The 16,998-nt window shown below is 39.1% G+C and overlaps 1 protein-coding gene across 1 annotated transcript; it reads left to right on the top strand.

The window, feature by feature from the left end:
* Window positions 1-6: 6 nt before the first annotated feature.
* Window positions 7-15,432, top strand: mttp (microsomal triglyceride transfer protein; the record flags this gene model as incomplete). The annotated part of the gene is made up of 20 exons (XM_084070634.1): window positions 7-188; window positions 729-739; window positions 3,055-3,081; window positions 4,484-4,671; window positions 4,833-4,976; window positions 6,640-6,747; window positions 6,828-6,944; window positions 7,587-7,726; window positions 7,956-8,106; window positions 8,370-8,527; window positions 8,870-9,038; window positions 9,136-9,252; window positions 9,432-9,644; window positions 9,881-10,092; window positions 10,220-10,317; window positions 10,816-10,937; window positions 11,471-11,698; window positions 11,910-12,034; window positions 13,550-13,720; window positions 14,478-15,432. 20 exons carry the CDS (start codon window positions 7-9, stop codon window positions 14,623-14,625), a joined length of 2,829 nt encoding a protein of 942 aa, XP_083926760.1. The 3' UTR covers window positions 14,626-15,432.
* Window positions 15,433-16,998: the final 1,566 nt, after the last annotated feature.

Genomic DNA, 16,998 nt, shown 5'->3' with positions numbered 1-16,998 from the left:
TTTGCTATGACACTCAAAGTTGAGCTGAGGTGCATCCTGTACAGACTGAGGCAGAGATCCATCTTCCAACAGGTCAAGGAGCCTAAAGCACACAACAAGATAACAAAGGAGTGGCTTCAGGACAAGTCTGTGAATGTCCTTGAGTGGCCCACCTGGAGCCCTGACTTGAACTCCATTGAACATCTCTGGTGAAATCTGAAAATGGCTGTGCCCCGAAGCAACCTAATGCAGCTTGGAAATATCTGAAAAGAAGAATGGGAGAAACTGCCCCAAAATAATACTTATGCACATGTGATTTTGTAATTTTGTATTTTTAACACATTTGCAAACATTTCTAAAAACCTGTTTTCATTTTGTCATTATGCGACATTGTGTGTAGAATTCTGAGCAAAAAAAAATCATTGAATCAATTTTTGAATAAGGCTGTAACATAACAAGATGTGGAAAACATGAAGGGGGGTGAATACTTTGGCAAGGCACTGTAAGTGGATGCCAAATAGGTTTCATGGATGTTCAACATGAAATAAGGGCACAACAGCAAAATGTTTATTGTCATCAATAAGGATGCTTGGCAGTGATAGGGAAATTAAGATTTTTTTCTTATATTTTAAATGAATTGTGTAATTACACTTAAAATGCCATTCTAATTTAGCAGTTGTGCATTAACTTTACTTTTAGTAGTCTTTACTAGACAATAATCAGTGAAGATTATGGTGTGCTGTGTGCAGTGTGTTTGGCTGTATCCTTAATTATATCTTGTTGATATGCTGTTTACTCACAGCTAGATCTAGTCTAACAGCCACTGACATTTGTCAAATATTGTTCATGTTATTGGTGACAAACAGAAAAACATGGCACAATCAGGTTATTTTTGCAGCAGCAATAAAGATTAAAAAGAAAGTCATTTAAGGTACATGTCGCATAATCACAGCTTCTAAGAAAAGGGGAAGAAACTCTGTTCCACTCCCTTTCAGGTCATGGTTGAGGTCATTGTAGTCAGCTTGCTATTTGCAGGAAATAGCTTGGTCTTCAAATTCTAAGAGGAAGTGGGTTTTACTTGCCACTAATGTGTCACATATGGACCAAATTATAATTTAGTTTATAATTGTTGTGCTGGTTATGGCTGTGTTTATTTATCTGTATACCTGTATATGTTAGCTCTTCCAAAGAGAGATCATTCCTTTGAGCTCTTGATGATAGGCCTACAGGACCTCACAGAATGTTACAATACCAAGCCATACAAAGCCAAAGTGCAGATATGCAAATAATCAAACTGATTAAAAAAAGGATTTAAAATGTTTCAATTGGCCAGATAAAGGCTTGACCTTTGAGACAAATAAATAAGTCAATGTGACAAAAAATAAAATGAAAAATAATTAGTTACTGCACTTTGGCTTTGTAGGGCAGTACACGTACTGAAGATTCAGTGTGATTACAAATGATAAGACATACAATGACAGTATTGTGCCATCCAATCATTGTGACATTTTGTAAAGTGCGGATATCTGACCACATTAAGGACATCATTTCTAAAACCAACTCTGTATTTATTTACATACAAGCCTAGGCCTTTGAGAGATAAAGCTGGATCAAAGACTGTGACACAAGGAATGACATGAAGTAAAAGATGTGTGTTCTGCTGATGAGGTTACCGCCCCATGATTGTCTGACCCTCATGTTTCATCATCATGATCAATTTCTAGTGTATTGTGTCAGTATGAAGTAACCAGCTGGTTATTTGGGGGGGGAATCAGCATTCAGCACAGTTTGTAGGCTGATTAGACAGTCCTGCAACGTCAATGGTTATTTATTTATTGTGGAGACCTAGTGGAGGTTTCAGACCTCTATTACACTGTAATTCGATGCCTTCAGCTCCTTACCGATCAGCCCCCTTTCCTTCTACCAAATGAGAGCGACAATGTAGCTTCTGTTTATTCGTCCCCGAGTCTCAAGAAATTAGGTGAAAGGTTTCTAGATGGCGACGACTCTCTACCTAAATAAGGTAACTTATAAAAATAGATTATCAAATCAATGTCCATTCAGATTAGCCTATATTGCACGGGAATAACAAACCTTAGCGAATAGCGATTCCCTTTGTTTAAATGAAACAGGCTATTGCTAGGTAAAGATTTCAAGAAGTTTCGTGCCAATTCTCATTGTCATTTTGATAAATCAATCATTGAGATAATCCTATAAGTTGATTAGTCCATCAAGTTGCAGTACCGCAGACATGACTGCCCCCTAGCCAGTGGTGGGGAAAAAACATAAAAACATGTTTTACTTTACTTTACTGTAAAAGTATCAAAACTGCGATGTAGAAATACCCTGTTACAAGTAAAGATGGTCCAGAGTTCAAAATGTACTTGAGTAAAAGTACAAAAGTATTGAAATCCAAATGTACTTAAAGTACCAAAAGTAAAAGTACTCATTATGCAGAATGTCCCATTTCAAGTTTCCAAATCCATACAAATATTTTGAAAATAGCAGATCTACAAGCAAAATGCGTTGAGCTGGATTGTGAGCTGGTAGATCTGCTATTTTCAAATGGCTGAAGGGCTGAAGTGGTTAAATGTTTTGTAATAATAATAATAATAATAATAATCAATAATCAATAATCAATAATCAAAATCTACAAAGTAACTAGTAACTCAAGTTTTCAAATAATTGTAGTGGAGTAAAAGTACAATATTTGCCTCTGAGATGTAGTGGCGTAGAATAAAAGTACTGAAAAGTAAAAAAGTACTTGAGTAGCCTACATGTACTTAGTTACTTTACACCACTGTCCCTAGCCTCATAGCGCATCATGTTACACCTCTCAATTGTAGTAGAGTAGATGGCCATCTCTGTAAGTTAATGATTTGCTGTTTATCTCGTACTTAGTACTTGAGCGTGGAGTTTGGAGTCTGCCCTCCCCTCAGATAAAACATCATTGGAGTATCTTCAACGTGCCTGGCCTTTTCCTTCCTTCTGACTGACTGACTGACTGACTCTCACCAGTTTGAGTGAGACAAAGACAGCATACAATGTTATCCCTTGTTTTGTTTTGTCTTATAGCATCCTCCTGCTGGGATTCTGTTCAAGGTGAGTGTTTTCATTTGTAGATGCTCTGAAACATTGATGGGGTTGTTGTTGTTAGACAATGTTCCAGCTTAGAATGATGAAGTATTCATTACATTAACCTTCAAGACATAGGCCTACCATAGTGTCATATCTGTAACAGTATACAGATACACAATGCATTCATATTGTAGAAAAGTAGCAACATGTCAATTAATTTGACATGCTGCTATCACAACTGGTTGTTTGAATTTTTACATTGCGATACCAAATTATAATACATTGTATTTTATTATTGCTTCACAAGTCACAGACTTCACAGTCTTTGCGACTACTTGCAGCACTGAAAGCTATAAAAAACAGAGAACCAAGACTCCAGTAAACGTTATGTGGACTGGAGTCATAGAACATTTAGTTTACATTGATGCAGCTGCATGTGTATACAATACTGTGAAAAGCAGTATTGAAAAAGAAAACGTATCCAATATCCATAGAGGAAATCACCTGGGGTGATGTTATAGTACCACATAAGACTCCCCATTCATTCTCAGTATAGCTTCAGAAACTGATGTTTGATGACATCACAAGTTAATCTCTCTTGTTTATTGGATGAAAAGAGTATCTCATGAACACAAATCTTAGAGAGAATGAATGGAATAAAATGTATTCTGTTTAAAAGCGGTTGTTTGCTTTGACAGTGTGACTTGATTACGAATGCTGCACAGTTTGTATTTGTTTAATACAGTGGCTACATCTCTCAGTGGCTGGTGATGCAATCAAAAATGGACACGTCAGTCAGTCTTTGCCTGTGTCCTAATATCACAGCTAACATACTACACACAGCGGAAACAAGATTTTAATCTGGTCTTGGCTGAAACACACCTTGTAAAATGACCTGTTGATTGTGGCCTAGTAAACTTGCCACGATTCATATGAGACATCAACAGGACACTAAAAGAAAGTAAAACCAACTGTTACGTTAAATTCTCCCTATGAAGAATTAACTGTGTTTTTGAAGTGAGGCCCAGACAGCATTCTAAAGAGTATGAGGCTAACATGGTACTGCATACAATGATGTAACACAGCAAATGACTGTAAATCTCTGAGTACTTTCAAACAAATGTTCACTTTCAACTGATTATTATTAATTCAAAACCATGTAGAGGAAGGTTCTTTTTTAATGAAATAAAATAAAAACTTTTCTTACTGGGAAAATAGACTGGTTTTCATAACTTTATTTTCAGGCTTCATTGTGCAGTATTTATATATGTATATAGAAAAGTTGTGCGCTGTTTTGAATGTAGCTTTCTGTGAATTGTAAAAACATATAGATAACATATATTGAGTCACTTGGACTGGCTAACCTTTCCACACATCTGTGTATTCTGTGATCTTTAATGTTTTGTCTTTGTGTCTGTTGCTTCAGGTGCTGGTGTTGGACCCAGGTTGAAAAATGACCAGCTGTACAAATTCAGCTATACAACTGAGGTCCGGGTAGACAGGGCCACGGGGTCAAAAGGGGGGAGTTCTGGCTATAGGGTTTCAAGTGATGTGGATGTTAACCTAGTTTGGAGAGATCCGGAAAGCCAGGATGACCAGCTCATTCAAGTGGCGGTATGTCAGCAGTTATTACGTAGCACATTTCTAAAAGTGTAAATGTTCTGCAACGATCGTCATTCTCCACTTATGCACTTAACCCACTTACCATGAGAGAATGGATAGGTAAAAACACTACATATTCATCATTTGACCTGCCTCCTCTCTCTCAACAACAGATCTCTAATGTGAGGATTGATAATTTAGCCCATCAATCAGAGGAAAAGAACATCTTCCATGGCTCCACGACAGAAAGCCTCATGGGGAACACCAGACTAGAAGCTCTGATGAAGCCTTTTATGGTGCACCTGAGAAATGGAAAGGTAAGCCCATATACTTACTTTCTTATTTTTTTGTTGGAGATACTCAAAATTCAATCTGCAAAGCTAAAGGACATCTACCATAATGTAACACTGAAGTGAAAAAGTGTCCTGGGATAGCCCACAGAGCCCTGGGATGGCAGTCAGCCGGTAGGTAGGGGACTGCATCCTTGCCACTGCATTAGTGACTCCTACTGGTTGTTTGGGTCACCTGTTCAACAGGGAGGGGAGATAGTGTGAACCTTGGCACCTTGGCGCTTCTCTCAGGGAAACTCCTCACTGTCAGGTGAAAAGTACTGGCTGCTGACTCCATGTGCAACAGAGGAGGGCTGTGGTTGTCTACTCCTTCCACAGGCCAACAGTAGGGCTTGGCAGTGACAGGGACTGCAGTACACGTGGGGGGAATTGGCAGTGTCTATATTGGGGAGAAAATGAAAAACGAAAAAGTAGTTCAAAAAACAACAACACTGAAGTGAAACAAAGTTTAAACTTGTAAACACATTTGGCATACTTTGTATAATACACTTGACATTTTCAGACTCTTTAAGAGTCCTTTTCTCCAAATCCATATTTCTGTTGACATGTTTTGTCATTTTCAGATGTTTCGTTATCAGTACACATTGCAAAACCCTTAGAGGCCCCTGGTGGCAAACATAATACTATACTGTATGTATCTAAAGGGAATTGGTTCTCAACAAAACAAAAAAGTAACAGTTTCAGATGTGATCTAGACCTCATTATAATCTTGACATTATTATAACATTTTCAATATTCCAGATGACAAACGATAGGATTATATATTTTTTGTGATTATGCTATCAGGTTTTATACCAGACAGATCTGTGTAGTATATAATGCAAAGTGAAGAAGTTCAGAGTTAATGTGAATCAATAGCCTACAGTGGAGCAGAGGGAAAACTGTTGCGTTTCTTTGAACTGTTTCCACCTTACAGCCTTTGTTGTCAAATGTTATTGTTCCTCTCAGCCATCACTATACACTACTATCAACAAGCAGTAGAGCAGTAACATTACCAGTAATACTTTAAAATCCTGAGTGTTACTTAGAGTGTAAAAAATATTTACCCATAGATCTCTAAATTGTGCCCACTTGATGAGGATGTTCTTGTGGTCACAAGATCAGGATCTCATGTTTACATCACATACTGCATCTTGTGCCCATGACATATACAGTAACTGAACCGTGCCAGATCACCTGTCTGTATAAAACCGCTATATCCTATTGTTTAAAAAGTAAGGGTTTGATATATTCTAATGGGTCAACAACCCATTATCAATGTGAATCATTCATAATCATCAATTCGTTATTTGTATTTGCAAGAGACCAGTGTAGCATTGGGTCAATCATTTATTTCTTTCTTTGTAGATTTTCAAATACCTGAAGTATAAATTAGGGTTAACATGGTTAAACAGCTTTTTTATGTTATATTACTGTAACTCATTTTGCAGGGGAGCCCCTTGAACTTTCCCAAGGACCCCTGGGGGTCCCCAGATACATAGAGGCAAAATGTGGTGAAATAAGAATGTACCATCAGGGGGTTCTGTAATGTACTGAATTCATGAACATGAAAAATGATGTTATCGTAATGGAAACACAGTATAAGTCGGAGTTCAATGAAGACGTTTCTTTCTCTATGCCGTTGCATTAGGTGAGAGCATTCTACTCCTATCGAGCAGAGCCTGCAGTCATCAAGAACCTAAAAAGAGGGATTGCCAGCTTGTTGCAAGTTCAACTCAATACTGGAAAGGTTATAGAGGTAAGTGGCTTTTTAAATATGTTTATTCATGTTTTATTTGAAGATATGCACTGTAACTAATAGTTTATATCTTGGAACAGAACGATGTGTCTGGGAGGTGTACAGTCCAGTACAAGCTAGCAGAAGGCCAAGTGACAAGAACCAAGATTCTGGACACATGCAGGACCCCAGAGGCTGGTTTCTCCACCCACAGTCAGGTTAGTCAGCTACCACATCCAGTACTGGCTGAAATATGAACTCTGGAGTCTGGCCGACATATTGGCCATTATTTTACTTTTGTGACGACATCTGCCCCGGCAATTATGCTGCTGATGTGCCCTGATTCTTAACCACTTTCAGCTTGTCGTAATTTTATGTGTTTATTTATTATCTATCAAAAAGTTATTGAGACTTTGACTTTGACAAAATATCAGTCAAGCGATGCGATTATCTGTATTCTAGGACAAAAAAATCGGAATCGGCATTGGACCCTACAATTTAGCACCGGCCAGGCTCTACTGTGTGCTTCCTTAAAGGAGTAGTTCACCCAAAAAAGGACTTATTTTCTATCAATTACACACTCCATGAAGCCTTGAATTCATGGAGATAAGCCTAAGCCAATAATTTAATGACCGGCGAAGACTCAATGGAGACTCTGCCGGTCATCACATTTTTGGCTTAGAAATGCAGCAAAAACAAAAAAATCAACATGAATTCAAGGCTTCATGGGTGTAATTGATAAAAAAATAAGTAACTTTTTTTGGGGTGAACTACTCCTTTAAACTGAATGCAGCAGTCCCACTGTTCTGTCAGAAGGAACCACAAACAATATTGTAATGCCTGAATTTGTTCTCCTTCAGGTCTTGGGCGTAAGCAAAAAGTCCAGCTCTGTTACAGTGTTTACACTAGAGGACGGTTTCATCCGGTCAGCTGTGGCTAAGGAGACACACATACTGGCTGTCAATGCTCGGAGATCTGCAGGAGTTAAAGTTGTGTCCAGGTAGGTTCAAGGCTTGAACTGGTGTTGTACAGTGTTAAATAGTAATGCTGAAGTGCATTACCCTTTAACACTGACACAATGAAATCTGTGGTGCAATAAAATACAGCATTTAGGAATCAAACTTACAGTATCTACTGCAAGGTTTCGCTTTATTGTCCCACCATGGGAAATCACGTTTGCAGCCATGTAAGCCATTTGCATTTATGAATTACACTTTCTCGTTACCTAGACAAGCCTTCACACTAGTTGGAACAGAGGAGGGGCCAGTGGAGGCTGCTGGGAACGATGTCCCTGAGGTTGTCACATCACTTGATTCCAAGCTGGCAGCCGTTGGGATCATTGCCGAGAAAGTCAAATCCAAGTGCAAAGGCTGTCCATCAGTGAGTGGTGTTTCAGTTTCATTAACTTAGTTTTTTGTTTGATTGCTTTTAATTGTTAATGTCTCCAACTCCTATTGATAAATAAATAAAAATCAATAATATTAATAATTTAACTTCAACAGACATACTGATCATAAGTTGAAAAATGTCATTGGCTTTCCTCACGCAGAGATTATCCACTGAAAATACATCCATACCGTTATAGCAATTATTGAATGTCTTTGCTGTGATGCCCCGCTTCCCTGCTCTGTGTCCTCTGCTAGCTCTTTGAACATTGGCAGGCTGATCAGAAACAATTTGAGCCGGCCAGTTTGTCTAAGGCCACAGCACCCCGCAGCTTCCTGGCACTGATCCAGAGCATTAGGAAGGCTTCCAAGGATGAGATCCTCAAAGTGCTGAAGAGTGCCAGCAAGACAACCCTGTAAGCAGACCCTGCCTCCATCCTGCTATTTACCTGTCATTGCCTCCCTTCACTCACTTCTGCCAGACTCGTATCGTATCGTTTGTTGATATAATATTTGATTTGTGGTGTTAAAATATTTCACAAATATTCCAAATTAAAAATGAGCTTGTAGATCGGCTACTTTCAAATAGATCATGTATATAGGTTAAAGTGTTATATTAACTAATTTGGCTGGGGACCCCTGGAATCCCCTCAAGGACCCATGGGGGTCCCCGGACCCCACTTTGAGAACCAATGCCCTACGTGATTCATTTTATGATTGGCCACTCCTTATTTGAGTTGTTTGCTTCTGGTTTTCAGACCTCAGGTAGTGGATGCTGTCACTTCGTCCCAGACCTCTGCATCTTTGGATGCCATGGTTGAGTTCCTCAACTTCACAGACACCAAAAGTTTGGTTCTGCAGGAGAGGTTCCTATATGCCTGCGGCTTTGCATCACATCCCAATGAGAAGTTACTTAAGACTTTACTGGTGAGCAACCCTATGTGACCATTGGTTAACGTTTAACAGCAACAAAGGCAATATAATTGTAATCAACTGTAATTAACAAATGTTTCTTCCTTTCCAGGACATTTCTAAGGAAAAGATGGGAAAGATCGGCATCAATGACATCAGAGAGTCTGTGGTGATCATTATGGGGGCCCTGGTCCTCAAGCTCTGCGACAAAGGAGGATGCGATTTACCGGTGCGATGATTAACTTCACTGACTTTATATATGTTATTATGCAATGTCTATAACTTGCATCTGGATGGAAAACATGATTTTACCCAAGGAAGTCTTTGTACCATGCCATACTCATACACTGAATAGAATAGTCATTTTCAAAAACTAATCTAACCGACGGATCTATGTTTACCTGTCAGACGGTGGTCGAGGTTAAGAAGATGCTTTTGGAAGGTCCTGACAGCACACAGAAAGAGTCCGAGATCCAGATGTACCTACTGGCTTTGAAGAACACGATGCTCCCTGAGGCCATTCCAATCTTGACCAAATATGCTGAATCTGAGGTTGGGGCCCTCAGCACCATTGCCCTTACTTCCTTACAGAGATATGATTTCAGTCTCATTACAGATGAGGTAAGATACAAGATACATAGCATGAAATGTTATTCAATGTGTTCAACTGAATTTATACTTCATCATACGACAACGTTTCTCTGCAAAAAATAACTGCTAATCACATTTGAAAATCTGTTATATATTTGCTGAGCGACATGGTTGTGCAATGAAGTATAATTCAGCCCATAATATTAGTGTTGCACTGGAATTGTGGATATAATATGAAGAATTGTTTTATTCTACCTGAATCCTAGGTCAAACAAACGGTGAACAGGGTTTACCACCAGAATCGTCGGATCTATGAGAAGAACGTGAGAGCCGCTGCTGCTGACGTCATCCTTGGCAGCAACCCTTCATACACAGAAGTAAAAAATCTGCTTCTGTCCATCGGAAACCTGCCCCATGAAATGAACAAATACATGCTCTCCAAGATCCAGGATATCCTCCGCTTCAACATGCATGCCAGGTGTGTACTTTGATCTAGAATATCCAATGAACATTGAACTGAGATATGTTGAAATGGCCCATGTTTCACAATGGAATAAGCTGCACAAACGATATAAAAACATGTTTTTATTCTGTTTATTTTTCAGCAAAGTGGTACGACAGGCTATGAAAGACATGAATTCCCATAACTATAACCGTTTTGCAAAAGTGGGATCCTCCTCCGCATACTCAGGCTTCATGGCTCGTGAGTGGCATCTTTTTATTATAATGTTTACATATAAACCACCCAATCCTCATATTATTAATGCTATCTCACGTTTGAATTTTCAATCCCTATCCTGGGCATGTCATAATATGAGAACATTTAGAGATAATCAGCGATCGTTCGGCAAAAATAGCAGATCTACAACGCAACGCGTTACAAGCTTGTACATCTGCTATTTTCTTAAAGAGATTTGGTGTGGGGGGGGGCATGTATAGACAGACCCCTAGGTGACCCCAGTCAACTGAAGTACAGTATATAGGTTTTAAGTGGTTATAAGCTGCATATCACTACATTTACAGATTAAATATGGATTTCACACGCACAAAAACTTGTGAGGGCTGATGTACTGTAATTCCTTAGTACCATTGGACTTTTTAGCCATTACATGACAACAGGTTGACAACAATTACATGCATGCTCTGCATTACACACCACATAAACACCACACCAATTATTAAAAAACTCAACTCTCTGCAGGTACTGCTGATGTCACATCCACATACAGTTTGGACATCCTGTACTCTGGATCTGGGATCCTGAGGAGAAGCAACATGAATATGTACAGTGCTACTCATGGAGCCATGCTGCATGGTCTACAGGTGAAGCAACCATGCCAGTTATTTGAAACTACTTACATTTTGTAAAACATATTCCTGTATGCCATCATTGCCATGTTGCTGTTATGTCATGATTTTCCATGACGTGTACAGTTGAGAGTCAAGCACCCACACCCGAGTCAAGCACCTGCTTAGTATGTACAGTAGCAAGGGATCCCAAACATTTTCAGCTTGAGATGCAAATCTTCCCAGAAACCGAACTTACAAAAAATCATCATGAGTTAATGACTTAAGCCCCATTTAAAAAATAGTGAAAATAACCAATCTACAAGCTCACAACTAGATGCATCGTGATGTATTGTGAGTTTGTAGATGTGCTAATTTCAAAATTTTTGTTTTGTCAGTTTTCAAACATTATTGAAAAAGAAATTGTGGGGGGATACATTTTGTAGTTAAGGTAAAAAGAAAACCCCCCAAAACGGGTGTGTGGCCTAAAATGGATCGAGTCTTTATGTTTGGGAAACACTGATCTACATAAAGAATGCCTTTAATCATTACAATCTAATGGTATTCAGGTTGCGATTGAGGCCCAAGGCCTCGAGACCCTGATTGCTGCCACACCTGATGAGGGAGAGAAAGACCTGGAGTCTTTTGCTGGAATGTCTGCTATGCTGTTCGGTGTCCAGCTGAGACCTGTGACGTTCTTCAAGGGATACAGCGACCTCATGTCTAAAATTTTCTCCATGTCCGGGGATCCCATGAATGTTGTGAAGGGTCTCATTTTGCTGACTGATCATTCCGAGGTAAGCTCTTGTCATTGCTATTTCTGAAATAATTTAAATGTTTTTTTTTGTTTTAATATTTAGTAACATATGTAACATATTTTCTGTAATGTAGTATGGAGTAAGTAGTGAAGTGGTATTTGTCATAGAAATTGTGATTAGATGGTATCATGTTTATTGTTTTTATTCCTATTCACCATCACTGTGCCCTCCTCCCCCTGTCCCTCTCTAGGTCATTCAGCTCCAGTCTGGTCTGAAGGCCAGTGCAGAATTCCAGGGAGGCTTAGCTATTGACATCTCTGGAGGCATGGAGATCAGTCTGTGGTACAGGGAGTCAAAGACCAGCGTCAACAACAGGTACTGTCCAGATGGCTAGAATGATACTGGGACAGAATCTTCCAATAATACAGCCTACTAGGGCTGGGCAACTAACCAAAAATATATAGAAACCGATGTTTAGAACCAGACTTATAACTGAATAATCAAGATGTTGTTCAATAGCGGCGTACAAAAATTGTGAACATTGCCGATTTACAAGCTCACAATGTGTCATATAGCGAGCTTGTAGATCTACTATTTTCACAATTTAATCTTAATTCATTAATTGTAATCGAGGCAAAAGTTTTAAATAATCGTGATATAGATTTGAAGTTGCCCAGCCCTACAGCTGACACAGTGTCATGGGTATACTATAGCAAATTTCTGCTGGTTTCTGTGCAAGTCACTGTAACAGTAACAGTTCCTTTTGGGTGAAGTGAGATAAGATATTATCTTAGACAATGTACCTTTTCGCTTGTGTACTATCTTTTATGTTTAAGCTGATCGGGATAAATATAGGGCAAAGGCCATTGTGATAGTAAAAAAAAAAGACTGAAGGCAACCTTTGTAATTCAAAGGGACCTTTCAAAAGTCCCTGGCTATGTCACTGTACTGTAAATAGATTCACGTTGATGTTGGATTTATGCGAACTTTAGATGGTCTATAAGGGTGGTCTGATTCATTTCTTCCACTGATACCTTGGACACGTGCCCGAATTGTGTCTGTGACTATTCACGACTGTCTCATAATTGCTTATGTGTGGGTATGACATCAGTTTGTCACCCGCCCTCTGGTCGTCTATTTTAGAACACTACTGTCAATACCAACAGTAGCTGTTGAACAAGGCACATGTCAATCTAGCATAGTGTCTCACTCAGATGTCTCGCTGCCTCTGATGATGAAATAGCATTGAATGGTGTAACCCAATGCATATATATATTATATTCTGTATTCAAATACATTGTGTTTTGTCTGTGCCTTAGGACTGTGATCTAACTACTGAAAATACATTTTTGACCCTTTTGCTAAAAATGGGGGCATTCGCAAAGAGTAGCACATCCATATCAGTGCTGCGTGTGCAAAAAAAAAATAAGATAACAGAGGACACCCATGGATATTTCCTAAAGGGACAAACAGGGTTGAATGCAATAGTGAAAATGTATAAATTAGACTTGGAACAATGTTCTTCATATTATTAATAATGACACCTTGAAGAGTTCTTCAGGGTGAGTTGATGTGTGCAGGGGAATGGCAGAGGCAGGTGAATGGATCAACATAGTTGTACCTCGTCCACTCTGATAATAGAGTGGCTGGCTATCTATAGGAGCAGAACAAACCACAGTGGCATCTCTGCCAAGGCATGTCTCCGTGGGCCAACATACATTACAGAGGTTGGATGTTGAAGGCCTTTGATTTGAAATGAAAATTGACACTGGAAATTGTTTTCACGTTACCTGGACTGTTTATTTGTCAGAAGACTTTCACCTGATGTCATAAATGTGAAAATACAACAAGTTGCCTGTTGAACGCATTCTCCTTTTGTTTTGGCCACAGGGGTGCTCTCGTTGTCACTGGCAATGTGACAGTAGACATGGACTTTGTCAGAATGGGTATGGAGGTGAGCTTTGAAACAGAAGCATCACTGGACTTCATCACTACCGTCCAGTTCTCCAACTATCCCTTCCTGGTGTGCATGCAGATGGACAAGACTACCTTCCCCTTCAGGTATAAGCACTTCATTGCAGATCCCGTCTGTTGCTGCAGTCAATTAGAAAAAAGTTACTTTGTTGTCACTTCATCCCTCTTCTGACTCTCCATGACATTTAATAAGCACAATGGGACGGACCGTGTGTGACTCAATAGTTTACTTATTCGATCATAGTAATTGAAGGTGATTCATGTTGTGGTTTTTTTATGTACTCGTAAACCACTACAGCTAAAGAGCATCAGCTAAACATATAACATGTTTCAATTTAAATGTGAAATGTAGCTCAAATGAACAATTTTGAATGGTGCGTGTCTGGTGGTGGTGTGGTGGTTTTCAAACATTTTGTGGCCAAGGCACACCAAAGGGCATGTCAAAATCTCAAGGGACACCTTTATAAAACTACCTCTATAACACGTAATCACGCGTACTCACATTTATTTGTATTTACTAAAGCCAAATAAAACGTCAAACATATTGATTTAGGGTATAGAATTTTACCCTGTATTGGGGAATGAGTTTGCACAAAGCACTAGCATAGTCAATTTAAACAAATAATTCATAACCTTTTGTATAGTTGTGTGAAGTATATTGCAATAATAATGTGTAGTTGCCATACAATCCCAAAGTCACACATGGACTTGTCTCATATCACACAAGTGTGCCTCATAGCACACCGTTTGGCTACTAATGGTGTATTTGAAGGTTTATCATATTTCCGTTTCATAACAAATCAGATTACATAAAGTGGAAATTTCTGTTCTTTTCCATTTTCAGTGAATCCCTATCAAAGTACGAGAGCCTGCCATCAGGGAAGACTATTGCATCACACAAAGACAGGAAGCAGCTTGTGCTAGGTTCGGAATTCCCACTTCATCAAGAGAATTCCAACATGTGCAAAAAGGTTTTTGACTCTGGTTGGTAGAGGACATAAGATGAAGATGGAGTCATGGTTGTTATTGGAGGACTCTTGAATCTAGCCGGTACCCTTGCTCAAAGAATATTTACTGCATTGAGTTTCATGTTCCACTTCAGACACAAGCCATGTGAGAGCATAAATCCCAATTTATACTTTGTCGTACGACGGTGTAGCACGCCGAAAATAGCTGATGTACAAGCTCACAATGTGTTGCAGCCGTAACACATTGTGATCTTGTGCATCTGCTATTTTCGTTACGTAACATCGTTGTGCAACGTAGCATAAATTGGGCTTAACAAGGGAAAGCAACAATTTACAACACATGCAATGTTTACATTCCTCTGAGTATTTAAGTTAGGGTTTTGTTTGAAATCAGGAGTTTTTGCATTGTATTTTTATTACGTTTAATGTCTATTTATAAGGGATGCATTTGTATCATTTGTATGATACATAATACTCAGTATGAATAGTACCAAAGCTATTTTCCCTTAAACAGAAAGTATGTAAATATCACACTCAAGACATTAGAAAGGATTAGCTTTTCCCATTTTAATAAATGCTCCTATACTTTGACATTGCATTGTTTTTCTGGTCAAATGTGGTGAATAAGGTAGAGCAATTCAGTATTAGTAACTGACATTGTAGTACTATTATTACAACAGACATACCGACAATGGAGCAAACAATGTCCAGAAATTCAATCCCTTTTTCATAATAATATTAATCATGTATTTTTAATTAGGACAATTTAGCTAATGCACAGTACAGTTTCTTCTTTGTGCTTAATAAAGATGTGAGATGAAATTATTTGCAAATGGCAGACCATCATAACGTATATTATGTTTTTGTATGGGGCCTTAATTGGCCTGTGTTTTCAAAAGCATTTGGGTAGAGGTGTGTGTGTGTGTGTGTGTGTGTGTGTGTGTGTGTGTGTGTGTGTGTGTGTGTGTGTGTGTGTGTGTGTGTGTGTGTGTGTGTGTGTGTGTGTGTGTGTGTGTGTGTGTGTGTGTGTGTGTGTGTGTGTGTGTGTGTGTGTGTGTTTATGTTCATGTGTGTGCTATTCCACCAATAAATGTGCACTGGAATCCCTGACATGTGACCCCATTGATGTATGTATATACAGGTTATTTGAAACAAAACATACAATATCATACAAAACATTATAATATACAGTATGATTATACACACACACACACACACACACACACACACACACACACACACACACACACACACACACACACACACACACACACACACACACACACACACACACATATACACACAGACAGATAGTATGATGTCTTATATTTTGTATGTTTTGGTAATGTAAACATTAAACATGGAATGTCTGAACTTGAGAAATGTTTTGGCCTGATTGAAACACACACTTGTTGACCCAGGTGAGACGATAAATCTGGAGCTTTTCTGTGTCACAGTTGTGACATCAGAGCCCCTGCTGGCATGCAAGCACAACAACTGGGCCTTAATGTAGATTCTTTAGAAACCACCGAGAGCAGCTGGGGGCAAACCAGTGTCTGCCAGTCTTGCTGCATCCATGGCAACGGAATCAACACACCGCCAAACTGTCAGGTTAAACTTAAGCCTCTGCCGGGTGGAGTTTCAGTGCCACCAGAAAGCTAACTTTGCACACTGGCAGACGCCAAAGCTTTAGTACGTGTCCATTGACATAAATCTGATTTACTTCTTTCAAGGCGTGTCATCTCATCTGTTTTTCCATCTTTCCAGCAATCAAATTTGATCAGACTTTCTTCAAAAGACAGCCATTATACTCAGGGAAATGAAAGTAAAGATGTTACCAATGTACTCACTATCAAATCCTTTTAGTTGTGCAGGCCTCCATTTGATGCATCCGTTTAGTACTACTGTAGCATTACTTGTTTCCTGGAAGAAATTGTTTGGGAAACTTTACTGCTACTTCAGTTCACTGAAGGTTGGAAAAGTTCTATGAGCCTTTGCAGATTAATAATGCAGCAGAGGAGTTTAAAGACTTATCTAGCAGTTGTTTGCTGTTGTACGGCAGTTATTACCATATTAGCTTGATTAGGGATTCCTTTCAGGATTGCCTTTATCATTATGGGCCCCACTCATGTGTTTAAGCACACATTACCTTTTATTTGTAAATAAGAATTGATTGACAGCCATTATGCGATAGGAGGCATCTTCCTGGTTGTTGGTCAAGGCTCAGGGAGCTGGTCACTTAATGGAGCTTGGCTTGGGCTGGCACGTAGGTCCACGTACCATATCACGTGAGACCCTCTTTCAGCAACCTACTTCCATTCAGCTCTTAAAACTGTCTCTTTGTGCATACGTGTACGCACACACTCTTTGCTATTAAAGCGTTTGCTTTTATAGTTT

This window comes from Gymnoscopelus microlampas (assembly GCF_963454915.1).
Source record: "Gymnoscopelus microlampas genome assembly, chromosome: 2".
Lineage (NCBI taxonomy): Eukaryota > Metazoa > Chordata > Actinopteri > Myctophiformes > Myctophidae > Gymnoscopelus > Gymnoscopelus microlampas.
This window is presented reverse-complemented; position numbering and strand designations above follow the sequence as displayed.